Source organism: Larimichthys crocea, unplaced genomic scaffold, assembly GCF_000972845.2.
Source record: "Larimichthys crocea isolate SSNF unplaced genomic scaffold, L_crocea_2.0 scaffold125, whole genome shotgun sequence".
Taxonomy (NCBI): domain Eukaryota; kingdom Metazoa; phylum Chordata; class Actinopteri; family Sciaenidae; genus Larimichthys; species Larimichthys crocea.
The window spans coordinates 84,336-107,644 of NW_020851716.1; the positions used below are offsets into that span (position 1 = coordinate 84,336).

Here is a 23,309-nt window from a genome sequence, read left to right on the forward strand (position 1 = left end):
ATTGCATATGATAAATTAACAGTTTCTGCTTTGCTGTTTGTTCAGACAACTGTCAAGACAATCTGTTAAAAACATGAAAAGGGTTAGTGAACAAGAAAAGAAGTATAATTCATACCGTGGAACAATTTGGGATGCTCACCAGCAATTTCACAGCTCCCTCTCAGCTCCATGCTAATGCAGACATCCATTTTGTGCTCCTGAAGCAAAGCTGTCTGCTTTAAACTAGCTGCTCTGACTTAAAGTGCCTCCTGGTTCTATTATGCTATTTTAAAAGCTGTAATTTTACATTTCACCCGGATGCCAATTACGAAGCAATTAGATTTCACTGGTGGGGGGAGCAGAGCATTCCCTTGCTTACCATTTTGGAACTATGATGAAGTCATAAATCAGAGAAAGCTAGCTTTTAATCAGAAGGAAAAAAGAATGGAGCACAGTGGAGAGATTGAAAAGGTTCCAAATTCACTTCTTCATTCAGGCCAAAGTGTACCTTAGAATGGCTTAGATGTAATTCTACACTATTGCCTTCATGATACTGTACAGGCCAGTTTTTACGAAGCAAAAACTTTTTTTTTTTACCTTTTTAAAAATGAATCTAATATGAAGAAATGTGATACAAACTAACCACGTTGAACCATTTCCTAGTCTGTACAAAGACCTTCATTTAAGTCTTTTCTTCATTCCAGCAACGTTTGCGATGGAGATTAGTGTGGAACATGATAAGAGAACAGGCAAAAGTCAGGTGGTCTCTACAGCAACCATCACCCCAGAAGTCATCCAGGACAGGGGGCTGAAGGTGTACGATGATGGGCGCAAGTCTGTATATGCAATACACCCAGATGGAGGTAAAATGCTCAATGGGGTGGTTGGTGAGATGACACCCTCAGAAGTAGAAGAGCTCCTGCATCAGGCCACAGATAAAAACGTACCCACTGAGGTGCAGTACCATCAGCCTGTCTATTCTGTACCCTACACAGGGAACAGCAGGCCTGCAACACCAAGGATACCAAACAAAACCCCACGGCAAACCCCAACACCGAGCCCCAGCCCCTTCCAGGGCACGACCTCATTTAGAAACGCCGCTCAAATCTACAGAAAAGAAAACCAGATAACTCAAGACATGGAGGGATGGAAAACACAAAGCAAAACTCCCAGCCCCAGCCTCTTTCAACAAGATTCCATATATGGAGTCCAAGGACCTGGAGAAGAAACCAAGCTGCACAACTTCCACATTCCAGGCCAATCAAACAATGCCAAAACACACCACAAAGAACAAGAACTCGCCGACTGCAAGATGGATGTGAACAGTCCAAACCCTCGAGCTCTTTTCTCAGTCAAAGCCAGGTCTGCAGGAATGCCAGCACCCATACAGCCAGTCTACAGGGCTGCAAATAACCACAGTCCTTCACTAGTTGGCCGTAAGTCTGAAGTTGATCCTGATGCTTTTATGTGGAGTTCAGGTGATTCTAACAGATACTCACCTTTCTGTGCAGAGAGCATCGCCTCTCTGAACCTCACCGACACCCTGCCAGAGGAGCTAACATCAGAACCCATCACCATGATCTTCATGGGCTATGAAAACGCTGAGGATGAGGAGGAAGCAGACATCCAGGCTGAGCTGGTGATCGTAGACAACAGCGATGATGATAATGATGATATTAAAAATGAAATGGATGAGGAGTGTCTTTCATACCACCCTGAAGGATACAGGAGCAAGGTCTTCCAACCCAAAGTGGGTATAGCCAAGGTTACAGGCTGCAGAGACATTATTGAAGAAGCCGACACAAAGTGGGATGATTTAGAGCTCCACAAACCAACGTTCATCCACAAGCCTGCAAAGCACAGTCCCTACCTGCAGGAACAGGGGGTGGATGAGTCTGCAAACACAGGCAGCATCAATATGGAGAAGATGAAGCTCTGTTCAACAAGAAGATAAGGACCTGTTGCTGAGAAAACTGATTCCCTGAAGAAGGAATGTACAAATTGACTTTAGGTGATTTATGAGGCGATTCTTTCTAGTCTTTCATCATATATTTCCATGGTTCATAGGTTTGAACATTTCTTGTGTGTAACTGCATAACCTGCTGCCAGTCAGCCTTATTCCAGACACATTTCTTGTTCTTTTTCTGTCTGAACGTTTTATTGCTAAAAGCCTTATCTTGACATGCCTGTGCTTTTTCCTGACTGAAGAAGCCACAGACATTTTGCCAATCAGTCCTTGTGCCGAGGTTCACTTCAAAAAGCTTTATTGCCACCTCCTGGCAAATTAATTTCATTACACCATCACATTATATACATTTGAGCACTGAGATTGTCAAAGCCTGACCAGTGCATACATATCCATCATAGACATCATAATACATTATATAAAATTATAAATTTAAAACATAATGTATTTATGGTAAATAAAGGCTCTTGTTCTGTCTCATCATTTAATTAATCAGGAAGGACAGCTAAGCCTTTATTGATGCCTTACCTAACCCAGCCTAACCCTAACCTTTAATGAAACACTTTCTAGTGAGTCATTAAGGTCAGAAATTGTAAATGTCCATAAAGTGGTTTTGGTGTGACAGGTAGATAAACTGCAGGGTGATAAATCAGCTAAAAGATTTTTCACGTTCTGGCATCATTTTTCTGCCTCGTTACTGAGCTAACAGTATGACCAAAAGAATGTGGACACACTCTTTTAATTTTGGTCTGTATATTAATGCACATGGTGTAACAAATATGAGAGCAATGTATTCACATATACATAGTTCATATAGTGTCCAAAGTCACAAATAAATGTAATGCTTTATAAATACATTTACCATATTAGAAAGTATGGCTAATTGTGGAGCAGTCAACATGGTTTGAAATTCTTCCACTGTAGCTGTGTAAGCTGGCTGTCTAGTGTGTGTGCTCATACATGCTAATACATCTAACTGCAGATTGTCATTTAAATGTAGGTCTATGTTTCCTGTATTCACCACCAAAGATAGTCCAATTACAGGATTGAGAAAAATCCATATAAGTCTGAGAATCATTTTAAATATTGTGAAATAAAATAAAATAAATGAATTTGTGTATATGTGTATGTCTAAGCTCTTCTGCATAAAGCCTGTAGAGTGGATTTATTCTGTCTATCGCCTGTATGGACTCAAGGAGTGACAGGCGAGTGAACTGCATGTTGTTGTTCTGTTCCTCATGTGAAAACACTCGTCCTTGGTTGCTTTCTCTCCCTCTCATCGCTCCATGGCATTATGAAAAACATGGAGGAGGGTGAAAAAAATGAGGTGGCACCTTAGACATCATGCTTAAAAGATACAGTTATATAACAGCAATTTGTTATGTAAGCCCAAACCTGAAAAGTGAGAAACTCAGGGCCAACCATTGTTATTACTGTCACCAAAATGGAATATTCACAGTGCATCTTTATTTGCTGGAAGAGTCTACTTAACCACTGTGTGAATATATTCGCCACCGGTCTCCCTCTGACAGGAACGCACTTAGATTGTTAACTGAGAAATCTAACATTTCTCTGGTTGATACAATGAGTCATACTCTCACCGTGGATTAATTAGAGTTAGTAACACATTGTGGATGTAGTTAGCACTTCCTTCCTGAAATCCAGTAGAAAGTCTAACCGTAACCTCCTTTTGACTTTTCCTTCTTTTATTTCCTCATCTGAACATCTAAGCTTTGGTTTGATTTGGTTCCAATTTCACAGCCTCACTTTGGTGCCAAAACTCCACGAGGACTCACCAACCAGCAAGATAGATGTGAACAGTCCAAACACTGTAGCTCCTGTCTCAGTCAAAGCCAGGTCATACAGGGCTGCCATATTCCTTCACTAGGTGGCCACAAATCTGAAGTTGATCTCAATAGAGAATTCAGGTAATTCTAACAGACTTTTACTTCCTGATCAGAACATCTGAGGTTAAAGTTTGGTTAATTTTTTTATTATGGAAAGATCCTGGTCACCAATGCAGTTAGAGGAAGGAATTGAGCTCTGGTCAAAAATTATACATATAGCACCTTTAAGTTCAGCTTTGTTTTGCCTTTCAGAACATTCTGTCAAATCAATACTCTTTTAATCCACACCAAAAATCCATATAACATACAACAATGAATACACAACTGCTTTCCTTAGTATAGCCTCAGTGGCATTAACCAGAAAAGAGGACACAGAAATGGCTAAATAAATAAACAAACAACTGACATTTTCTTCTTGAGCGTGTGTTGCAATCCATCACTTAGTGTGTTGTTATACTTACTAGAAATGGCATTCTGCAAAAATCTGCTTACGGTTCAGATTGATTTTTTATTATTATTATTATTTTTTTTTTTTTTGCTCATTCATTTATAATAGAACCAGTCCACTCAGCCTCTGCTGCTCCACTGAGCAGTCCTCATGGACGCATTCTGTCATATAAAATAGTAGATCAGTCACAGCAGAACTTTTAATGCAGAATCAGTACTTTACTTCCATACTTTTAAAGCATTTAGCTGATGATACTTTTAGAAATTAAAATGCATGATTTTTAAAATTATTTTTCATAGTTCATCCACTCTGCTGAATGGAGCTGTATAACAAGTTTCAGCTCATTGTTCAGCTGTCCGGATCTGACATTCAGTGTTTATTTGCTTAATCTCACCATTCTCACGAGTTTGCAGGAAGCTGTTTCCAGAGGGAAAGTTCTAAAATGCCACTATGCATGACCTGTTCATCAGCAAACAGCACACAGACAATGGTAGAGATGAGCTGGTGAACGCCAGAGACAGAGATTTCCCTCAGGAGTTGGTAGAGAACAAAAGCAGACCCTAAAGAGGGGAAAAACGATAACATTCATCCAGCGCCGGTCCTGGCCACATTTGCGCCCTGGGCGAACCCCCCACCCCCGAGGCGAACATTTTCTCGTGCGCCCCAGGATGCGCCGTGCGCCCCCATCAGTCTGTCCGCCGCCCCCCTCTGCCTTGTCAACACCCCGCTCCCGGGTCGCGCCCCCAACGGAGACTGCGCCCTGGGCGGCCGCCCACATTGCCCATAGCTAAGACCGGCCCTGCATTCATCAACATTCACCTAAAGAATGTTATACCTCGACCCCACTGAACACGTCTTTGTCACGTCACAGCTGTGACACTGCTTAGGTCCGTTTTCCACACAGCTTCAAACCTCAGGAGTGTTTCAGATTTGGTCATTTTCCATGGTTCAAGTAAATAGGTTACATAGTAAAATTCTTTAAAGATCAAGAGTCTGCACAATGTTTCATTTTGAAAATGGATTGGATTCTCTAAGCATGACGTCTGTCAAAAATAGAACACTCACATGTTCTTGGTGGAGCAGAGCAGAGAGACGCTGGTCTAGAATGGTCCCAGTCAGCTCCCTGCAGCTAAGACACACCTGAAACACGTCATATCCGTGCCCCGTATAAATGTTTACTCAAAGGGTCACTATCAACTTAAAAGGCAACGATACGTCAATCTGGGGTTTCTAACTTGTTAATACTGCCCTCAAGTGGACAAAAACACTGTGCAGATTTAAGTTTTAAGAGGTCTAATGATTTAAAGCAATTAAACGTCAACAAATCATTCGAAATGCATTCAATGACCACCTTTTATTAATTATTTGTTTTCTCACTCAAACTCAACCACCATCAAAACTGTCATCAGTGTTGTTTTAGGTCATCATGTGATGAGGTGTAACTGAGCTGCATGTCGTTAACAGACCGAGAGCTATGTAAAGAGAACTCAGTGTAAATACATGTGTGTTTGCAAAAATCTGACAGGGTGAAACATGAGCGGAACTTAAAAAACATTTTTTGAATGAATTAAATGAATGAACAGGTGTTTTTATACAGATTCTTTCATGAAAGCAGAAACACAGAATAATTTTTCAAATGAATTTATAAAAGTAGGTTCAAAGAAATGGACTGTCAGTTCTCCTGTAAGCAGAGAGAAGTAAGCAGGTGGTATAAATCAGTCTCTGTGTGGGGTGGAACGCCTGTATGTATGAGCAGTGGATGAGCTGCTCTATGCCTGAGTGTGTGCTCATCACAGAAAGCTCAAGTATTGGCTGTCTGTGGTACACCCCTCTTCCACGAGCCACCCAATCAGAGGCATCAGCAGCCGGCAGAGCTGCCTCTGTGAGGCTGCACTCAGAAACAGAGCAGAACCCACTGCATTAGCCCGCCACACTGTTTCAGGTAGGTCCATTAACACACACACACACACACACACACACACACAAGATCCAAAAGTTTACAAAGATTTTGCATTTCTCCAGAGTGTACGTCGACCCTGCGTCATGTGCTGCGGCTGCTGAACACACACACACACACACACACACACACACACACACACACACACACACACACACACACACACACACACACACAAGATCCAAAAGTTTACAAAGATTTTGCATTTCTCCAGAGTGTACGTCGACCCTGCGTCATGTGCTGCGGCTGCTGAATTTGAAATCACGTCATGTGTTTGGTGTTGATGTGGACGCAGAGATGCTGCAAGCCTCCCAGCAGAGCAGTTATTGGTCTGATAATATGCTCGGTATCGACTAGCTGCAGTAGTCAGTATGTGTGTGTGCATATGTGTGTGTGTGGGCTTAGAGGGTGTGAAAAAGCGGTGAGGTTAAACTGTCCTCGTATGGACTGGATAAACGTTGATGTTTTTGATGAGACATATTGAAACATTGACTTAATTAGCTGATATTAGCTGATTAATGAATCCCTTTACGGGGCTGACTGCCCTGAGTCTAAACATTTTGTTTTGGTGTGGAGCCATGCAGACAGTCTTGGTTGGATTTATCTGAACATATGTGCCTCTGAGAAAGATGTTTGTCATCTTTTGCATGTGTTTTCAGTACATTCAGCAATCAAGGTTGCCAGATACAAAGGTGTTTCTGAACAGCAGCATTTGTGATGTTTACGCTGATGATGTGCAGTGATGGCTTCAAATATTTGAAGACAGAGAGAAGTTAAACCCTGATTGTCTGAATGTACTGATGTTGGATTTGTGAGAGTCACTCAGCGTGGTGTACTTGATTATTAAGACATTTGTTAAACTACTTCGTCATCATCATCATCATCTGTTGGATAATCATCTTGAATGCTGCTGTTTGGTGTCTTGTAAGCCTCTCCTGGTCAGGCTCCATGTAGTGTTGGACATGTCAGTCAAGTGTAAAGACTGTCAGTCTATATTTTTGTATCTGTCAACAAATCCAATGAAAAGACTCAAATCAGCACATTGTTGTGCTGATCCATCTCTGAATTCCCTCTCCTGCCTGTGGCTCTCAGCTCCGACATGTATAATTCTAATAACTCCTCACAGATATATAGTTTCATTTTTAAAAAGCTCAGCAATTTCATAAAACAGCTGATCACTGTAGATTTTAACAAGCGTCGCTCACACAGGGGGGGGGAGTGTGTTTGTTGGGGAGTATTTTCAGTGGCAGGTTAATTCACATTCAGCGCTCCCCTGAGTATCTGTGGCAGCAGGATGGTGTGTGTGTGCGTGTTTGTGGTGATGAAGGGACATGTCACCCAGTGTGACTCACTGACGTGTTTTTAATGATTTTTGGACAACAATGGACTGGAAAATATAGACATATACATCCTTATCTCTTAATAAGTAACTGAATGTTTTCTAGTTTCCTAGAATGTTTCTATTTCTGTGTTGCTTTCGTCACTATCGAAAGTATGAAACGATGCTATTTTATTTGATTTGCCTGCAGCTGTCTTGCACAGACCACTGATTGCATGTGAATTCTGATTGTAGAGAGCCAGTGTGTGTTTTCAAGGCAGAAAATGAAAACCCTTACACATGTCAGCACGGAGTGGAGCTGTGACAAAGACACAGACACACACACACACACACACACACACACACACACACACACACATACACACACACACACACTCACACACACATACACACAAAGCATCTGTATTTATGAAAAAAATATTTTTCCTTTTTGCTTTCTGCTGATCTGAAGATGAAGAAAACCCTGACAGCCCTCACCTCTTCATTTAGAGCTGGCAGGTTAAAATATATTATATATGTTCAATATTATAATATATTTAGAAGAAATCAGCCAGTAGGAATTCTTTGTTATTTATGTATGTAGCCTCATGTAAATCTTGACAGAATGACTTCAGACCAGAGCAGAGTGTTGTTCCAGTGTCTAAATGTGTGTGAACAATGGTCACAGACTGAACAGTCTGTACATCTCTGGAGAAAAAACTTCCACGTGCAGTGGGTTTCATTTCCACGTGGAATGCAACATGTTGCACATTTCAAGCTTTCGCTGCTGTTACATAATTTCCATAGCACTGATTCAAGAGGCACTTCATTTCCCTTTTCCTCCAGGATTTAAAACAACCACTCCTCATTTCATTCAGATGTCAGACTTCCCAATAATGCTGGCACGAGCTCACAAAGGAAGAGCTAAATGTCTCGGCTGCTCCTCACCAAGCTCGGAGATTCATTGTTTCCAGAAAGTGAGTGACAAAGTGTGCGCTCAGCAGTGATAATTCACAAGGTTCTTGCCTTTCTTGATTTTAGTGACATCCTCACAGGAACAGACATTATGATAAGTTTCACTTGGTGAACACACTGCTGTGATAACAAAGACTTTGACAGCAGACTGTTGGCTTTCATAACTCTCACCACAAAACAATCAGTTTGTTCAAACACAAAAACAACGTGTGTCCACATTCTCCTCCCCCACGCCTGTGGAACTTATGAATGTTGTGTTTCAGGAGACAAGATGCAAGAGGTGTAATGTCAGTATTAGCACCACAAATTAATTAGTGGATGTCAGTGTTTTTAGACTGGTGACTGATGTTGGCATCTGCTAGAAACAGTCAACATCTTCCTCTTGTAACCATGTTTGTCTCACCAAAACAAGCTTCTGTTGACGTGACGACCCTGTCTGCACAGGCTGCTGGGAGAAGTTAGATCATTACGAGTGTGTCTGTATCAACCTGCTTTAATCCATGTATACATGAAGCAGTTCAGGGATCAGATTTTGACGTGATGAGTTTCTTTTTGACATGATCTTTCAGAAATCAGCTTACTGGAGAACACCTTCTGTAACCCAGGTCCTTCGTTGTGTTGACTGTTTTGCTGTTCTAACATTCCTTGGTGTGACTCTGAGAAAAGTCAGCAGAGTTGCAGACTCATGTAAAATGTGCAGAAGAACTCAAAAAATTCAGCAGAAAGCTTCAAAGACCTTCATTTGACATCGATGGAGTGTCTGTGCACGGGTAAAGGTGGACTTTCTTTCTCTGCTTCTCTGCCTACTACAACTCTACCTAGTTGTTCCTACCTACAGCAACAGAGATGCATGGTCATTTGGAACAGTTTTAGGGAGCCATGACAAATAACATGTTGTTTTTGATTGTCTTATATTATTATGTCAGACTGCCTCTGGAAACATGGAAATCATAACTACATGAGCAGCAGAAGACACTGATTCAAATGTAATGTTCTTCTCCAAGCTTACTGTTGATTTGTGGATTTTCAACACAGCCATAAGAGTATCAGAACAGTAGTGCTCTTTATTCATGATCTGTTTTTAGCTGTAGTTACAGCTCTCATTGCCATAGATGGGACATGCATGTTTGATTGACATGCAATGTCAGTCATTAGGAAACAGCCTCAGGGAGCCTCATCTCCATTCTCAGTCTCATCTTAATGACAATTCTGCCAAAACTGTATGTGTGTGTGTGTGTGTGTGTGTGTGTGTGTGTGTGTCTGTTCACACATGAGGCCATCAGAGTTTGGTTTCATTCATTTCAAAGCATCAGCATATAGACAGTATACTGTAGTCATGTTAATGTAGTTTGCTTGTCTGTGTGTGCGTTGTTTGGATTCTGTTCTCTGGATATGATTTCTGTGTGGATGATCTACATGATGGTAGGTATAATCAAATTTCAAATCAAATTTTATTAGTACAGCCCAAAGTCACAAAGTACATTTGCCTCAGAGGGCTTTACAATCTGTACAGGGAGTGACATCCTCTGTCCTTAGACCCTCGGTTCCAGTGAGGAAAAACTTGCCCACAAATATACCCTTTATGTATAAGATAAGATATGGAGCAATGGAAAGATTCATCTGGCTTTTGTTAAAGTGGAATTACATCTTCAGATGTAAAACTAAGATACATTTTCTCTGACTCACCTTTAAAATGTTTCATTTAAAAACTGTTTATTACAGAAAGCAAATGTACATTTTATTGTTCTGGGCATCTATCTAGACTTTGTTTGGCTGTTTTTGCATCCCTGATGTTGTGAGAAAAAAAAAAGACACATTTAATCATTTTAAGATGGTTTAATGTGCCATGAAAAGACCAAAACCAACAATCTGTCTCTCAGTATAAACACTGTCCTACCTGTATGTACCTCTCAATCCCTAACCCTTTAGTTGCCAATGAAGATGTACGTTTTTGGAAACAGCTCACAAATATTTCTTTTTTTAAAATAATCTTGTGAAACAGCAGGTCACTGTAGTTTTTAACAAATGTTACTCAAACAGGAGATAATACGGCATTTGTCAGGGACTATTTTCAGCGGTGGATTAATCCAAATTTGGTGTTCTAGTGAGTTTTTCTGGCAGCAGGACAGTGTGTGTGGGATTAAGTCAAAATAACCTACAGTGTGTGTTCATGGTAATGAAGGATCATGTCACCAAATGCAACAGTGTTGCTCATTCATGTGTTTTTAATAGTTTTTTGGACAACAAGGATGACAGACAGGAAAAAGATATCTTTAATGCTAGCTTGCCATGTGTTGTCAGAATACTAATACATGGAATGCATAAATCTTCTGTGGAGAGAGGCTGTCGAATGAAAGCTGACACTAAATGAGAGAATGATGATAAAAAGCTTGGTTAGTACTGAAACTAATAATCAAGACCACACATGGACATTCACTCAGACCGATGTACCGCTCTCTCTAATGACTGAATATTACAATCAAACTAGGCCATGACTCAACACTGCAGTGCTTCACAAAGAGATGTCAGGACTGTCTGGAAAGGAGGAAAACTCTCAGCCAGTCAGTAAGAAGCTGTGTGGATTCAGAAGAAATATACCAGAGTAGGCTAAGTTTTTCACTATTAATTATTGATGGAATTTGGGTATCATGTTCTGGAGGCATACAAGCTTGCACAACAAGCAGAGAGCAAGAAAAAGATGTTGCTTGTGTTTAGGATGAGATTAGCATTTCAAACTCGAAATGTAGGAAAAAAAACTGTGCTGACTGTCAAATTGTATCTGCAGTTTGTGTAAAAAAAAATGTCTCTGTCCATCAGCCATCAACAGCATTCAAAGCAAGGTGCAGATGTAAATCAATGATAATAATATTCATAATATTCAGATTGGTGTTGCTGCTCTCAGTCTTATGAAAGGAACCTATAAACACCTAAACAGAATTAACTAGTGATTACTGATCTGAAACTGTCCAATGGTTGAGAATGTTTGTAGACTTATTATTGCTTGGTACATATGGATTTTAATTTGTATTTTACAGCAAATAATGTCATGTCACAGACAAAGTTAAGTCTTACTGTGGTATTTTTAGAGCTTGAGAGTGATCACACTCACTGCACTGGCAGATTATTAAAAGATTCTTCTAATAAATTAGAATCAAACGTTCAAATATCCAGACGACCTTCATGTGCAAGATGTCTTGCAGAAAACTGCTAGCCTTGCAGTATGCAGTAGTAAAAAGTCCTGATGTCACTGACCCCTGTTCCAGTAGTTATAACACAGTACAATCTCAGTTCATCTAGTTTAGGATCAATATTCTGAGTTGATATTTCAATTTGAACCCATCATGGCTTTAACATGGTCTGTTCAGCTGCTGACATTTAAGCTGCAATGGTCTTGGGTTTATGGGTAATGATGTTTGCCAAAGGCAACTAAAAGGACACAATATCAGATCATTAAAAAAAAAAAAAAAAAGCCATCCCTGGCTTAGGCAGATGAAGTGAAACACATGACATAGAGTGGGGTTGTGTTGTAGGGCTGCATTCATCAGTCAATGAGTAACGATGTTTTGAATGAAGTTTTCTGAGTTAGTCCACAGGTTCCAGTTTCTCTGTGGCTCACTAAGGAAAGGTTACCAGGTCTGCACACTGTCCCGACATTTGTCTGTGTATTTTGATGATTAGCTTGCTAGCTAACTAAAGTGAGTCTGTATAAAGCATATAGCTTAGAGTTGATGGAAGCCATAGTTTTTCTTTTGGGACAGAGCTAGGCTTTCAGTTTCTCTGCATCAATAACATACATCAGACTAAAAGGTAAATGCCACAGCGGCAACATAAACAGCCTTTGTGGAGAAATATTGTATGGCAACACCAAAAGCAGATGTGGGAGTTGGCTGTCTTCAAGGATGTGATCTTTCATTTTCACAAACATGTCATGTCTGCTTGTAAAGTGAAAATGTGTTTTTCCAGTGTGTTGACCAAGATTCTTCTGATTTTTCCATGGTGAACTTTTTTTAGTAGAGTTTGTATTTACCATTTTTCCCACGCGTCATGAACACAGCACTGCTCCCCATCACATTCAACAGTCTGCTGATGAGGTGGTGAGGGGGAGGTGGAGGAGGCGACAGCTGAGCAGTGCACTAAGTGTCAGGCCTGTTGATGGTTACCATGGCACAGTGTGTCACATGCACGTGTCCTTGTAGGCGTATGTGTGTGTGATTGTTTGTGTGTTTGTTTGTGTGCGTGTTATTGAAATAGAAAAAAAGGGAGTGCGTCAGTCATGGATAAAAAGAGGTGGACCTGTTTAAACCTGAGACGAAAGTTGACTACGTTTACAAGATTTTCATTCATCAACCAAAATATATTTTTGAATACATGAGGAGAAAAGGCAATTGTGATCCTGAGGTAGCAGGACATCTTTTCAAAATTTCCAAGTCACATCTGCCTTTCTGTACAACAGCAACACTCTTTACAAAATAAGGCAGGAATGGAATATAATATTCATAGCTCCTTTCATTAGTGTCTAATCACCGAAAAATTAAGACCAAAGGCAAATTCTATATTTTGTTCATCATATAATATTTCTGTCTTACAGAATCATCCTGGGAGCAATCTGTCCTCTCGTAGAGTAATGCTTCCCTGCTGCATCTTTTCTACAGAGATGAAAGACGATAAAGAAAGGGAGTTCTTTTTCTAACTTCGCTCGGTGTTTCACTATGGGAATCGCTTCTGGCGAGACCATTACGGAAGCTCCAATGACACAACGTCTGTCTCCGACAGACAGGTCGACGTGTAGGGAAGGCCCCGCCCCCTCTATATACCACGGTCGACCGCCCTGTCCGGGCCATTCTCGCTTTCTTCCTCAGCGGAATTACGAGAGCTCCCTCAGTTCATCCGGTTGTCAGGTTGGTTGCTAGCTTAACTGCTATCAAACGTCCCGTTAAGGGAAACGTTGCCTAGCGCGGCACCAACAGACTCTGGACTGTGCTGACGGTTATTTCAGTGGGATTGCGACCGCGTTGTGGCGAGCTTCCCGACGGGTCACCAGGCTCAACCACCGGGTGCCCTGCCAGCTTCGGGCTACGTTCACTCGAGCTCGGGCTAGGTGCTCACATTAGCTTGTGTGCCACCGTCATTTGGAGCATAGTTAACGCGTAACGGCGAACTATTCTCCACACGACAGGTTATAGTTAGGCTCACACCAACTATATACCCCAATAAAAATTTTAAACTAGGTTCACCCCTAGTACCACATTTCTCCCCAGACTGGCATGTCTGTCCCCGCAGCCCCCGTCATAGGAGCCGGGCAGACGGAGGGGAAGGGCTCTTCCCGCCGTTGCCCAACGTCATGTGGAGCAACGATTTCGGGCAGAGACCCCCACCCTATGTGTATCGTGTGCATGGGAGCTAAGCACGCTCAGGCGGCGCTAGCGGACCCGCAGGTTTGCGCACATTGCTGCACCATGCCGATGAAGGTCCTGGAGAGGAGACTGAGAGTGGCTGTGACAGGTACTGACGGCAGGGACCCGTCCCTCGCCGCTTCAGATACCGCTCAGGAGATCCACACTGCCCATCAGCCGCGAGTCCCGAGGGACTGGGCGGACGTGATGGAGGAGGTTGAGCCCATACCCCCGCTGTTTGAAGATGTCTTCAGGCGGGAGGGAGACGACGATGCAGACGGTGAGACCGGTTCTGACATCCTCGAATTGGATGACATGGAGGAAGGAGAGGAGGACTCTACCTTCCCCACGCAATCCAGACCTCCTAGCTCAACCGAAGCAGCCGCTCCAGTGGATAACAACCTGTACGAGGTTTGCAAACGAGCCGCGGCTAAACTGAATATTCCCTGGCCGGCGGCTCAGGACATGGAGGGGGCGACAAGGGACCTCTACGATGGTAAGAGGCTCCCTCCGACCCGCCCTCCGGCCAAGCAGCTGCTCCCAGCGGTCCCGGCCTGCATGACCGAGATGAGTCGGTTTTGGTCGAGCCCGTTCAAGAGCAAGGTAACCACACAGGGCTACTCCAAGCTAGAAGTGCATGGCATGGCGGAGCTGGGGCTGGCCGAACCCCCGGCTGTGGAGCCTTCACTGGCCTACCACCTCCATCCGAGCCGCCGATCCATCTCAGCGTCTTCGCGCATCTCCCTGCCCGGTAAAACGGAGCGTACAGCAGCAGGTGTGTATCAGCGTATGTACAAATATGCTGCGCAGTCGGTCTGCTCGCTAAACGCCGTCACGCTGTTGTCGGCTTATCAAGCGGAGATTTTGGAGGAGATGGGCCGCCAGTTGGATTCGGGGGTCCCGAACCCGACGCTGTGGGACGAGATCTGTGTGGTGAACGACCTCCTCCTGCGCTCCTCACGCGGAGCTGTGCAGGGCTGCGGGCGCGTCATGGGCCTGGCAGTCGCGGGAGAAAGAGCTCTGTGGCTCTCCCTGTCAGGGCTGGGTGACACTCAAAAAGCGGAGGTCATGGACGCCGCGTACGACCCCACCAAGGGTCTCTTCGGCCCAGCTCTGGAGAGAATGCGTGAAACCAGCACACAGAGAAAGCAGGAGGGTGAGGCATTCGAGCTGTGTTTGCCTCGAAAGCAGATCCCGCGGCCCCCACCTCGCACCGGATTCGCTGCTGCGGCCGCAGCAGCGAGAGGAAGACAGGGGGACGCGAGACCGAGTCACAGACCGGGTGCCGGTCGCGGCGACCAGCAGCCGAGAGCGGGCAATAACAAGCCCTGGGGCAAGCACTCTTTCGCCGCAGTGGCGGCGGCGAAACGCAACTCTGCCCAACCCCAGAGGGAGGGGAAGAAGCGGTCTGCCTGACGCACCATGCCCCTCATCTCCTGTTCCTCCTCCGGCAAAGAGGAGAAGAGAGGAGTTCAGAGCAGCGGCTCCGGTTTGGGTTTCTGGAGCCAGCAGCCACGGTCCCTCCCCGCTAGTTCAGAAAGGCGGGGGAGAGAGACTGTCATGTTCGAACAAGTGTCACCAAGCACCTGTTGTTCACTACAGCCAAGAGCTGTCCCCCTGGGTGTCACCAAACACTCATTTTCATGTTCCCATGTTCAAAGAAATAAAAGTGACAGCCCCGCAGCCAGGCCAAGAGCCGAGGGCGGTGTGTCTCACACAAAAAATACTGAATCAAACACCGTGCAGCCCAGGGAGGGAGGTTCATACCTCCTCCCGGCCACCGGTGGGCGCCATCGCCCCTCTGGAGAGAGGGCCTCTGGCGGTTCAGGTGGAGAAATGGCGCGCATGCGCAGTAAACACATGGGTCATGTTGTCTGTTTCCCGGGGATACAGGCTTCAGTTTGCTACAAAACCACCGAGATTCAACGGTGTTTTGATGTCAGTAGCAGAGGGGGAAGCTGCACGGGTGTTACAGGACGAAATCGATTCTCTTTTAATCAAAAGAGCAATCAGAGTGGTCCCGGTCGAGGAGAGTCAGCAGGGGTTTTACTCCCGTTACTTCCTCATCCCAAAGAAAGGGGGAGCACTGCGTCCCATTCTGGATCTGCGTGTGTTAAACAGTCATCTGAGAAAATACACGTTCAGAATGTTAACAATAAAAGTGTTGTGTCAGTCTATCCGTCCCGGCGACTGGTTTGCCACTATCGATCTGGCAGATGCATATTTTCACATCGAGATTTTCCCTGCACACAGGAAATTCCTCAGGTTTGCTCACCGGGGCATAGCCTACGAATACCGAGTGCTCCCGTTTGGTCTCTCGCTGGCTCCACGGGTTTTCAGCAAATGTGTGGAAGCAGCACTGTCTCCGTTAAGGAGCAGAGGTATCAGGATATTTTCGTACATAGACGATTATCTGATATGCTCTCATTCACGGGAGCAGGCACTCAGGGATGTGGAGACTGTGACGTCTCACCTCAGCGGCCTGGGTTTCAGAATAAACTGGACCAAAAGCCGAGTGCTTCCCGCACAATGCATCTCCTATCTGGGTGTCAGTATAGACTCCCTCAGATATCGTGCCACGCTATCGGAGGAGAGGCTACAGTCGTTCAATCAGTGTCTGGCCCGGTTTCAACCGGGGACAGCAGTGCAGTTCAGACTGTGTCTACGGCTGCTGGGGCTAATGGCTTCTGTCATTTCAGTAGTGAGGCTGGGCCTCCTGCTGATGAGGGATGTGCAGAGATGGGTGGCATCGTTAAGACTGTGTCCCCGCCGTCACCTCTCTCGCTCGGTGACAGTTTCGCCAGAGTGCACGGCAGCTCTCCACCAGTGGAGAAATCCGGCGATTTTCTCTCAGGGTGTCAGCCTGGGGACGGTGGCGTCAAGGGTTGTCATAACAACGGACGCGTCCATGACAGGTTGGGGAGCGACATTCAAGGGCAGAGCAGTGAATGGCACCTGGTCAGCGGAGCTGGCTCAGGCGCATATAAACTATCTCGAGTTGATGGCAGTGTTTCTGGCCTTGAAACATTTTCTCCCTCACCTGAGAGGGCAGCATGTGCTGGTGAAATCCGACAACTCCACGGTGGTGGCATACGTGAACCGTCAGGGAGGCACGCGCTCTTCACGGCTTCACAAACTGGCACAGAAAATAATTCTGTGGAGCGTCTCTCGGCTCGGGTCGCTGCGGGCGACGCACGTAGCGGGAGTGCTGAACAGGGGCGCAGATCTCATGTCAAGAGGAAACCCTCTGTTCGGGGAATGGAAACTCCATCCCCAGGTGGTGAGCCAGCTGTGGCAGAGGTACGGCCGGGCTGCCGTAGATCTGTTCGCCTCGCGAGAAAACGCGCATTGTCAGCTGTATTTCTCATTAACGGAGGAGGATGCGCCGTTAGGTGTGGATGCGCTGGCGCACCCGTGGCCAAACGTCTTGCTGTACGCATTTCCTCCTCTCAGTCTGATCTCCCCCACACTGACCAGAGTGAGAGCTCAGGGCCTGTCGCTGATTTTGATAGCCCCACGGTGGCCGTCCAAACACTGGATAGCGGAGATAGTTCAAGTACTATCAGGCCAACCTTGGCCCCTGCCGCTGCGCAGGGACCTCTTGTCTCAGGCAGGGGGGGAGATTTACCATCCCCATCCAGAGCAGGTGGCTCTCTGGGCCTGGCCCGTGAGAGGTTAAATTTGGGCACTGCTGGATTGCCTCGGAACGTGATCGACACTATTCAGTGTGCGAGGGCTTCATCCACTCGCTCATTATACAGTTGTAAGTGGCGAGTGTTTGAGGAGTGGTGTGAGGCCAGACGTATTGTCTCATTTCAGTGCTCAGTGAAAGACATTCTCTGTTTTCTCCAAGACCTGCTGGAAAAGGGTAAAGCCTTTTCCACTATCAAGGTGTATCTGGCCGCTATTTCAGCATGCCACATAGGCTTGGGGGATAAGCCGGTGGGCCAGCATCCGTTGGTATGCCGCTTTATGAACGGAGTGCGCCGGAAACTGCCAGTTTCCAGGCCTATGGTGCCATTATGGGACTTGGCGATTGTGTTAGACGCTCTTTCACAACACCCATTTGAACCTTTGGAGGTGGTGGGTCTGAAGTTTTTGTCACTTAAGACCGCTCTCCTCCTCGCTTTGACTACTGCGAAGCGAGTGAGTGATTTACATGCGCTGTCAACCCGCCCGGCTTGCTTGCAGTTTGCGCCGGGCTTGTCTAAGGTGTGTTTACGGCCGAATCCGGCGTTCATACCTAAAGTGGTGGAATCTGCTTACAGATGCCCCACAGTGGAATTGAAGGCTTTTCATCCTCCGCCGTTTGGGTCAGCGGAGGAGAGCAGACTGAACACTCTGTGCCCTGTGCGTGCATTACGTGTGTATGTGAACAGGACAGCCAGCTTCCGGGGAACCGATCAGCTGTTTGTGTCTTGGGCCACGCCCCACAAGGGGAAGCCACTATCCCAACAGAGACTGTCACATTGGATTGTGGATGCTATAGGGCTAGCTTACAGGTGCAGGGGCCAGCAGCCCCCTGCAGGTTTGAAAGCTCACTCCACCAGGAGCATGGCTACGTCATGGGCTCTGTTTAAAGGAGTTAGGGTGGAGGACATTTGTGCGGCGGCGAGTTGGGCTTCTCCGCACACTTTCGTGAGATTCTATAGGCTGGATGTCTCAGGTCCATCCCTAGCTCACGCAGTGCTCGAGTCTGGTGCTTCAGAAACTGGTTGATGTCATCCCAGTCAGGAGCCAGATGACTTCGGGAGATTATGCATTCCAGGAGTGGTCTATATCTCCCATAGTGAAACACCGAGCGAAGTTAGAAAAAGAACGTTGGGTTACTTAACGTAATCCCTGGTTCTTTGATAACAGAGTGAGGTGTTTCACCAACAATTCCCTCCTTGCATGTATGAGGGAAGAAACCGATAAGAATGGCCTGGACGGGGCGGTCGACCGTGGTATATAGAGGGGGCGGGGCCTTCCCTACACGTCGACCTGTCTGTCGGAGACAGACGTTGTGTCATTGGAGCTTCCGTAATGGTCTCGCCAGAAGCGATTCCCATAGTGAAACACCTCACTCTGTTATCAAAGAACCAGGTTAAGTAACGTTAAGTAACCCAACGTTTTGTGTCTTTGATATATGGATAGTTGCATTTCTCTGCCCTGATTTTGAAACGTGTATTTGTCAAACACTGAAGATCACTCTGTGGGACTCTCAGGTGGGACTGATACAGACAAATAGACATGTTTCTCTATCGCCATGCTCGCATTGTTTTGAAGCAAAGGACAATGATAGACTCATATCAAATCTAAACTTAATATAACAAAACAGCTTACTGGACCTAATTTGAATGGTCTGCTGTTTGTGATGATGAAAGGAATGTGCTTACTGTGACTGTTCAAAAGAGAGATGTGGAGGAAGGCAAAAGGATTAGATACTTGGTGGAAAGTGGACCTGCAGTGACAGTATTTGATGTTTGGAGTCAGCAGCCGTGGATATCCTGTTAAATACTTAGAGCTTTGGAGTGAAAAGAGCCCACAGGCCCTGGTGAGCTGCTGGCTTGACACTTGGCAGCAGAAGCATATGACATCACACTACAGGGTTGGGGTGGATTCAACCAGATTCTCCCATAGTGAGGAGAAATAACACAGGCAACCAATACCAATACCAAATTGTTGGTGTTGATCAAACAAGAGTTATCTGTCTAGTTCATCCACCAGTCAAGTCTGCCATACAATTTACATGCTTCATAATGCACATCATGAGAATGGATATATCAATGTGTTTTGTAATATTTAACAAGAACAAGTAAAGTAAAGAAAAGTATTTCAAATTAGAATTCTGATGCAATTAAACTACCAACTAACTTGATCACAGTATGTTCTGATGACAGAGGAGATTCACTGGTCTTTTTAATCTGAATCTTTTATGCACAGCGCACACAGGTTGCATCAGCAGCTGCACATAAAAGAACAACGTCCACTGCCTAGGAATTTATGTGTTTGACTACCCCAAGATACTTTGTGGCACTCATTGTACCTCCTTGAGAGGTCATTATGGAATAAGAAAAGTCTTAAACAGAGCTGAGTTAGTGATATTTAGAAAGTGTATCTTACTGTAAAAGTCAAGAAATGAATACAGTCAGTGATGATTTTCGTAGTGACAAGTAATATAAATTGAAATGTCTGAGTATGTGTGTGCATGTGTGAACAAAGGGACTGTGGGGCTCGGCTAATCATCTTGCAGGGACACACTGGCAGTGTGTGGGAGGCACACCCAGCCCCACAGACTTACATAAGGACAGATATAATGCCATCTAATTCAGCAGCTTTTGATGTGCTTCCTCTTTTTCTGTGAATAACCCACTTAGGGAAACATTCACTCAGCGCTGATCATAACCCCCCACACACATACTCCACCACCATCCTCATCCTCATCATCATGACCCCCATCTCACTACACATCTGATACATCTGAAAGTGTTTCTCCGCCTGGCACAAAACATTTAAGTGTTGATGGACAACTTCAGCGTGCTTATTGTACTTCAGGACTTCAAGAGGATTTGCCAAAGCCACACTGGTGTGTGATTACATTCACAATAACATTCTGAAGTGTTATTGAGTCGGTCTGGAGTGACAAAACACAATGATGATCATAGTAATGACTTCTATATTGACAAAAAATATTGCAACTGATAAAATCCTCAAGCTGATAATTCAGGGTCTTATTTGTATGCTGTTTTTATTTCATAATACATCCAAATATGATCAAGCTATAATGGACTGATTCCTCTGTTGTCCTGTGTTACATATAAAGTACAATATTGAACAAATAATAGCCCTGCTTGTCACTGGACTTGTCATTTGAGGAATTAAAGACATTTCCAATACAGGGAGACCCTGGAGGAAGACACTTAAGGACAATGCACAAAAGGGTGTAAGGATGGTGCTATTGATGTATATGCAGAGAAGTGCCCCTTACTTATGCATTTAGTAAACATGCAAAGTAATCCTCCCAGAAAATGAAAGTCTTCTTTATTTATTCTCTCTTTTCAGAAAGCTACCTTGGTGGATGGAGAGGCAAATGGAAAAGAACTGAGCGAAGGTTGCAGCACAACTGAGAATCACAACTTGTTCTTTATCACCATGGAAACCACTGAACAATCAGAGCTGCGGATGGACTGTGAAGTGGAGGTTGCTGTGTCTGATTCACCTGAGCAGGGAAAAGATTTCAGTGCAGATGATGAGCAAGTTTGTATAGAGACAGACACATCAGATTCCCCAAGAGAAAACATGACACTTGACAAATTATTAACTGACCTGCCAACTGACAAAATTGAGATTGACAAACCCAACTGCTCTACAACCAGTGTTTGCCCTGAAATGCCTTGTCAGGATCAAAAGGAGGCATTGATATTGGAACCAGGACATGAAGACCTCAATAGGAATGAGTCGATCACCTCATCGGTGTCCGACACACTATCCAGTGCTGATAGTGTTTGTGAGAATGAGGCGCATCGTAAGAGGCAGGACACGCCAGAACAACTTCCTGAGCAAGAACAAGTCCCTGAGCCAGAGCAGTATCCTGAGCCAGAGCAGTATCCTGAGCCAGAGCCAGAGCCAGAGCCTGAATCAGAGAAGTACCCAGAGCCAGAACAAGATCCTGAACCAGATCAATACCCTGAGCCAGATCAATACCCTGAGCCAGAGGAAGAACTTGAGCTGGAGGACTACCCAGAGCCAGAACAATACCCTGAACCAGAACAATACCCTGAACCAGAACACTACCCTGAACCAGACCAGTACTCTGAGCCAGAGCAAAATCCTGAGCTAGAGTTATACACTGAGGCAGAGGCAGAGCCTGAGGATAATGAGCTGAATCCTGAATATGATGGCTATCAAAATCTGGCAAGAGACACAGAGGAAGACCCAGAGGCCCATGACATCCTATTTGAACCACCCATTACAAATGAGTCGATATTAGAGCAGCGCATTAGAGAAGAGGCAATGTCAGATGTGTCCAATGAGTCCTGCCATGACCTTGACCCTGACGAAATGGATGAATGTCTGAGAGTTGAAATTGCAGCCGCTTCCTCAGACAGTGAGACAGACGAAAAATGGCGAACAATATTCTCGTCTTCTATAAATAAAGAAGATGATGACTCATATTTGGACAGTCTTCAGCTGAGTGCCCAGGAGCTCTTTGTGCAAAAAGTTGAGACAGACTTTGAAGAGGTCCACTTTGAGATTCCACAAGCGGAAGAAGTTCTGGAACAGCCCGAAGATACAATTTCCTCTCCCACCCCTCCACAGGAGGTTAAATATAACCCTTTAGGTCTTCAAGCTTTGTCAAAAATCTCTGAAGATGAGGGTGAAAATGGCAGAGATACAAATCATAACCACACCAACCACCAAGAGCACATTAATGCAGATCCAAACAAGAAGATACCTAAAGATTTCTGTGTGATACAAGAAACCAAGAGCGAGAATGTTAGCACGGAGCATGTGGACTTCCAGCTGGCTCGTAAACAGTGGAAGGAAATGGAGGAGCAAACCATGAACAAGATTGTCTTACCTACAACCAAGCATCCCAGCTTCCATGGCAGCCACAGTTTCATGTACACACCAGTTCGGAACATTGAAAGAACCCAGAAGAAAGCACATGAACTGGAAAACTTAAATCTGGTTGGGGATTATCCTCACACCCAATTCAGCCCTTGCTCAGAGGATTCTGGCCTGGATGACTCCAGTTACAGGTCCCCTTACGATGACCCGGAAACACCAGTTGAAAGGGAGATTCGCATATCAATGGAAAGGGAAGAAAACTTTAGGAGAGAGAGGGGTCTCTCCAGGATGGGCATATCAACTGATTGCGCTCCATCACGAAGTATCCCCAGATCCATAAGTACACCCCTCACACCATCATTTATCATCACCTCCTCACCTACTAAGGAACCACTGAAACATGAAGTGTCAGCGAACAACGTTATCATTCTCGACCCTAGCAATGATTTCAACTCCAGCCCCAGGCATGGCGACGAGAACGTGGCAGCACATGGCAGCGAGTGGCACTCTGAAGACAACAGTTCCAACGTCATTATTCTAGAGACATCCAATCTGATTATTCGCAGTGCCTCAGACTTCTCTCTCAACAAAGCTTGTGAGCAGCCCCAGGAAAAAATGTTCCTGAGCAACCCCTTTTTCAAGCTGCGTTCAAGAAGCACAATATCACTGGTGGATGAAGAAATTAGGATGGTTAAGCAGAGGGAGGAAGAACTGAGAAAAGAGAGGGCAAATCTGTATGGCAAAGACAGGTTCAATACGGAAAGGATGCTGTCAAATCACATGGACACTTTGGCATTTGACAATTCAGGTATGTCAGCAATATACTGACTGCAGAAAATTATTTCATTGTTTCATTACACATTATTTCCAACA

At 44.8% G+C, this 23,309-nt stretch overlaps 1 protein-coding gene across 3 annotated transcripts in view; it reads left to right on the forward strand.

Moving 5' to 3' along the window:
• palmdb (palmdelphin b) overlaps positions 1-23,309 on the forward strand; it is a 55,644-nt gene that overhangs the window by 29,136 nt on the left and 3,199 nt on the right. The window contains exons 1-2 of one of the 3 annotated variants that reach the window (XM_027275420.1): positions 6,091-6,182; positions 20,928-23,244. In XM_027275420.1, the coding sequence (XP_027131221.1) occupies positions 21,018-23,244 (2,227 nt within the window). In that variant the 5' untranslated portion in view covers positions 6,091-6,182; positions 20,928-21,017. Of the gene's footprint in view, positions 1-683; positions 3,012-6,090; positions 6,183-20,927; positions 23,245-23,309 lie in introns of those variants that run through there. The other 2 variants (XM_027275421.1, XM_027275419.1) reach the window with 2 other exon arrangements.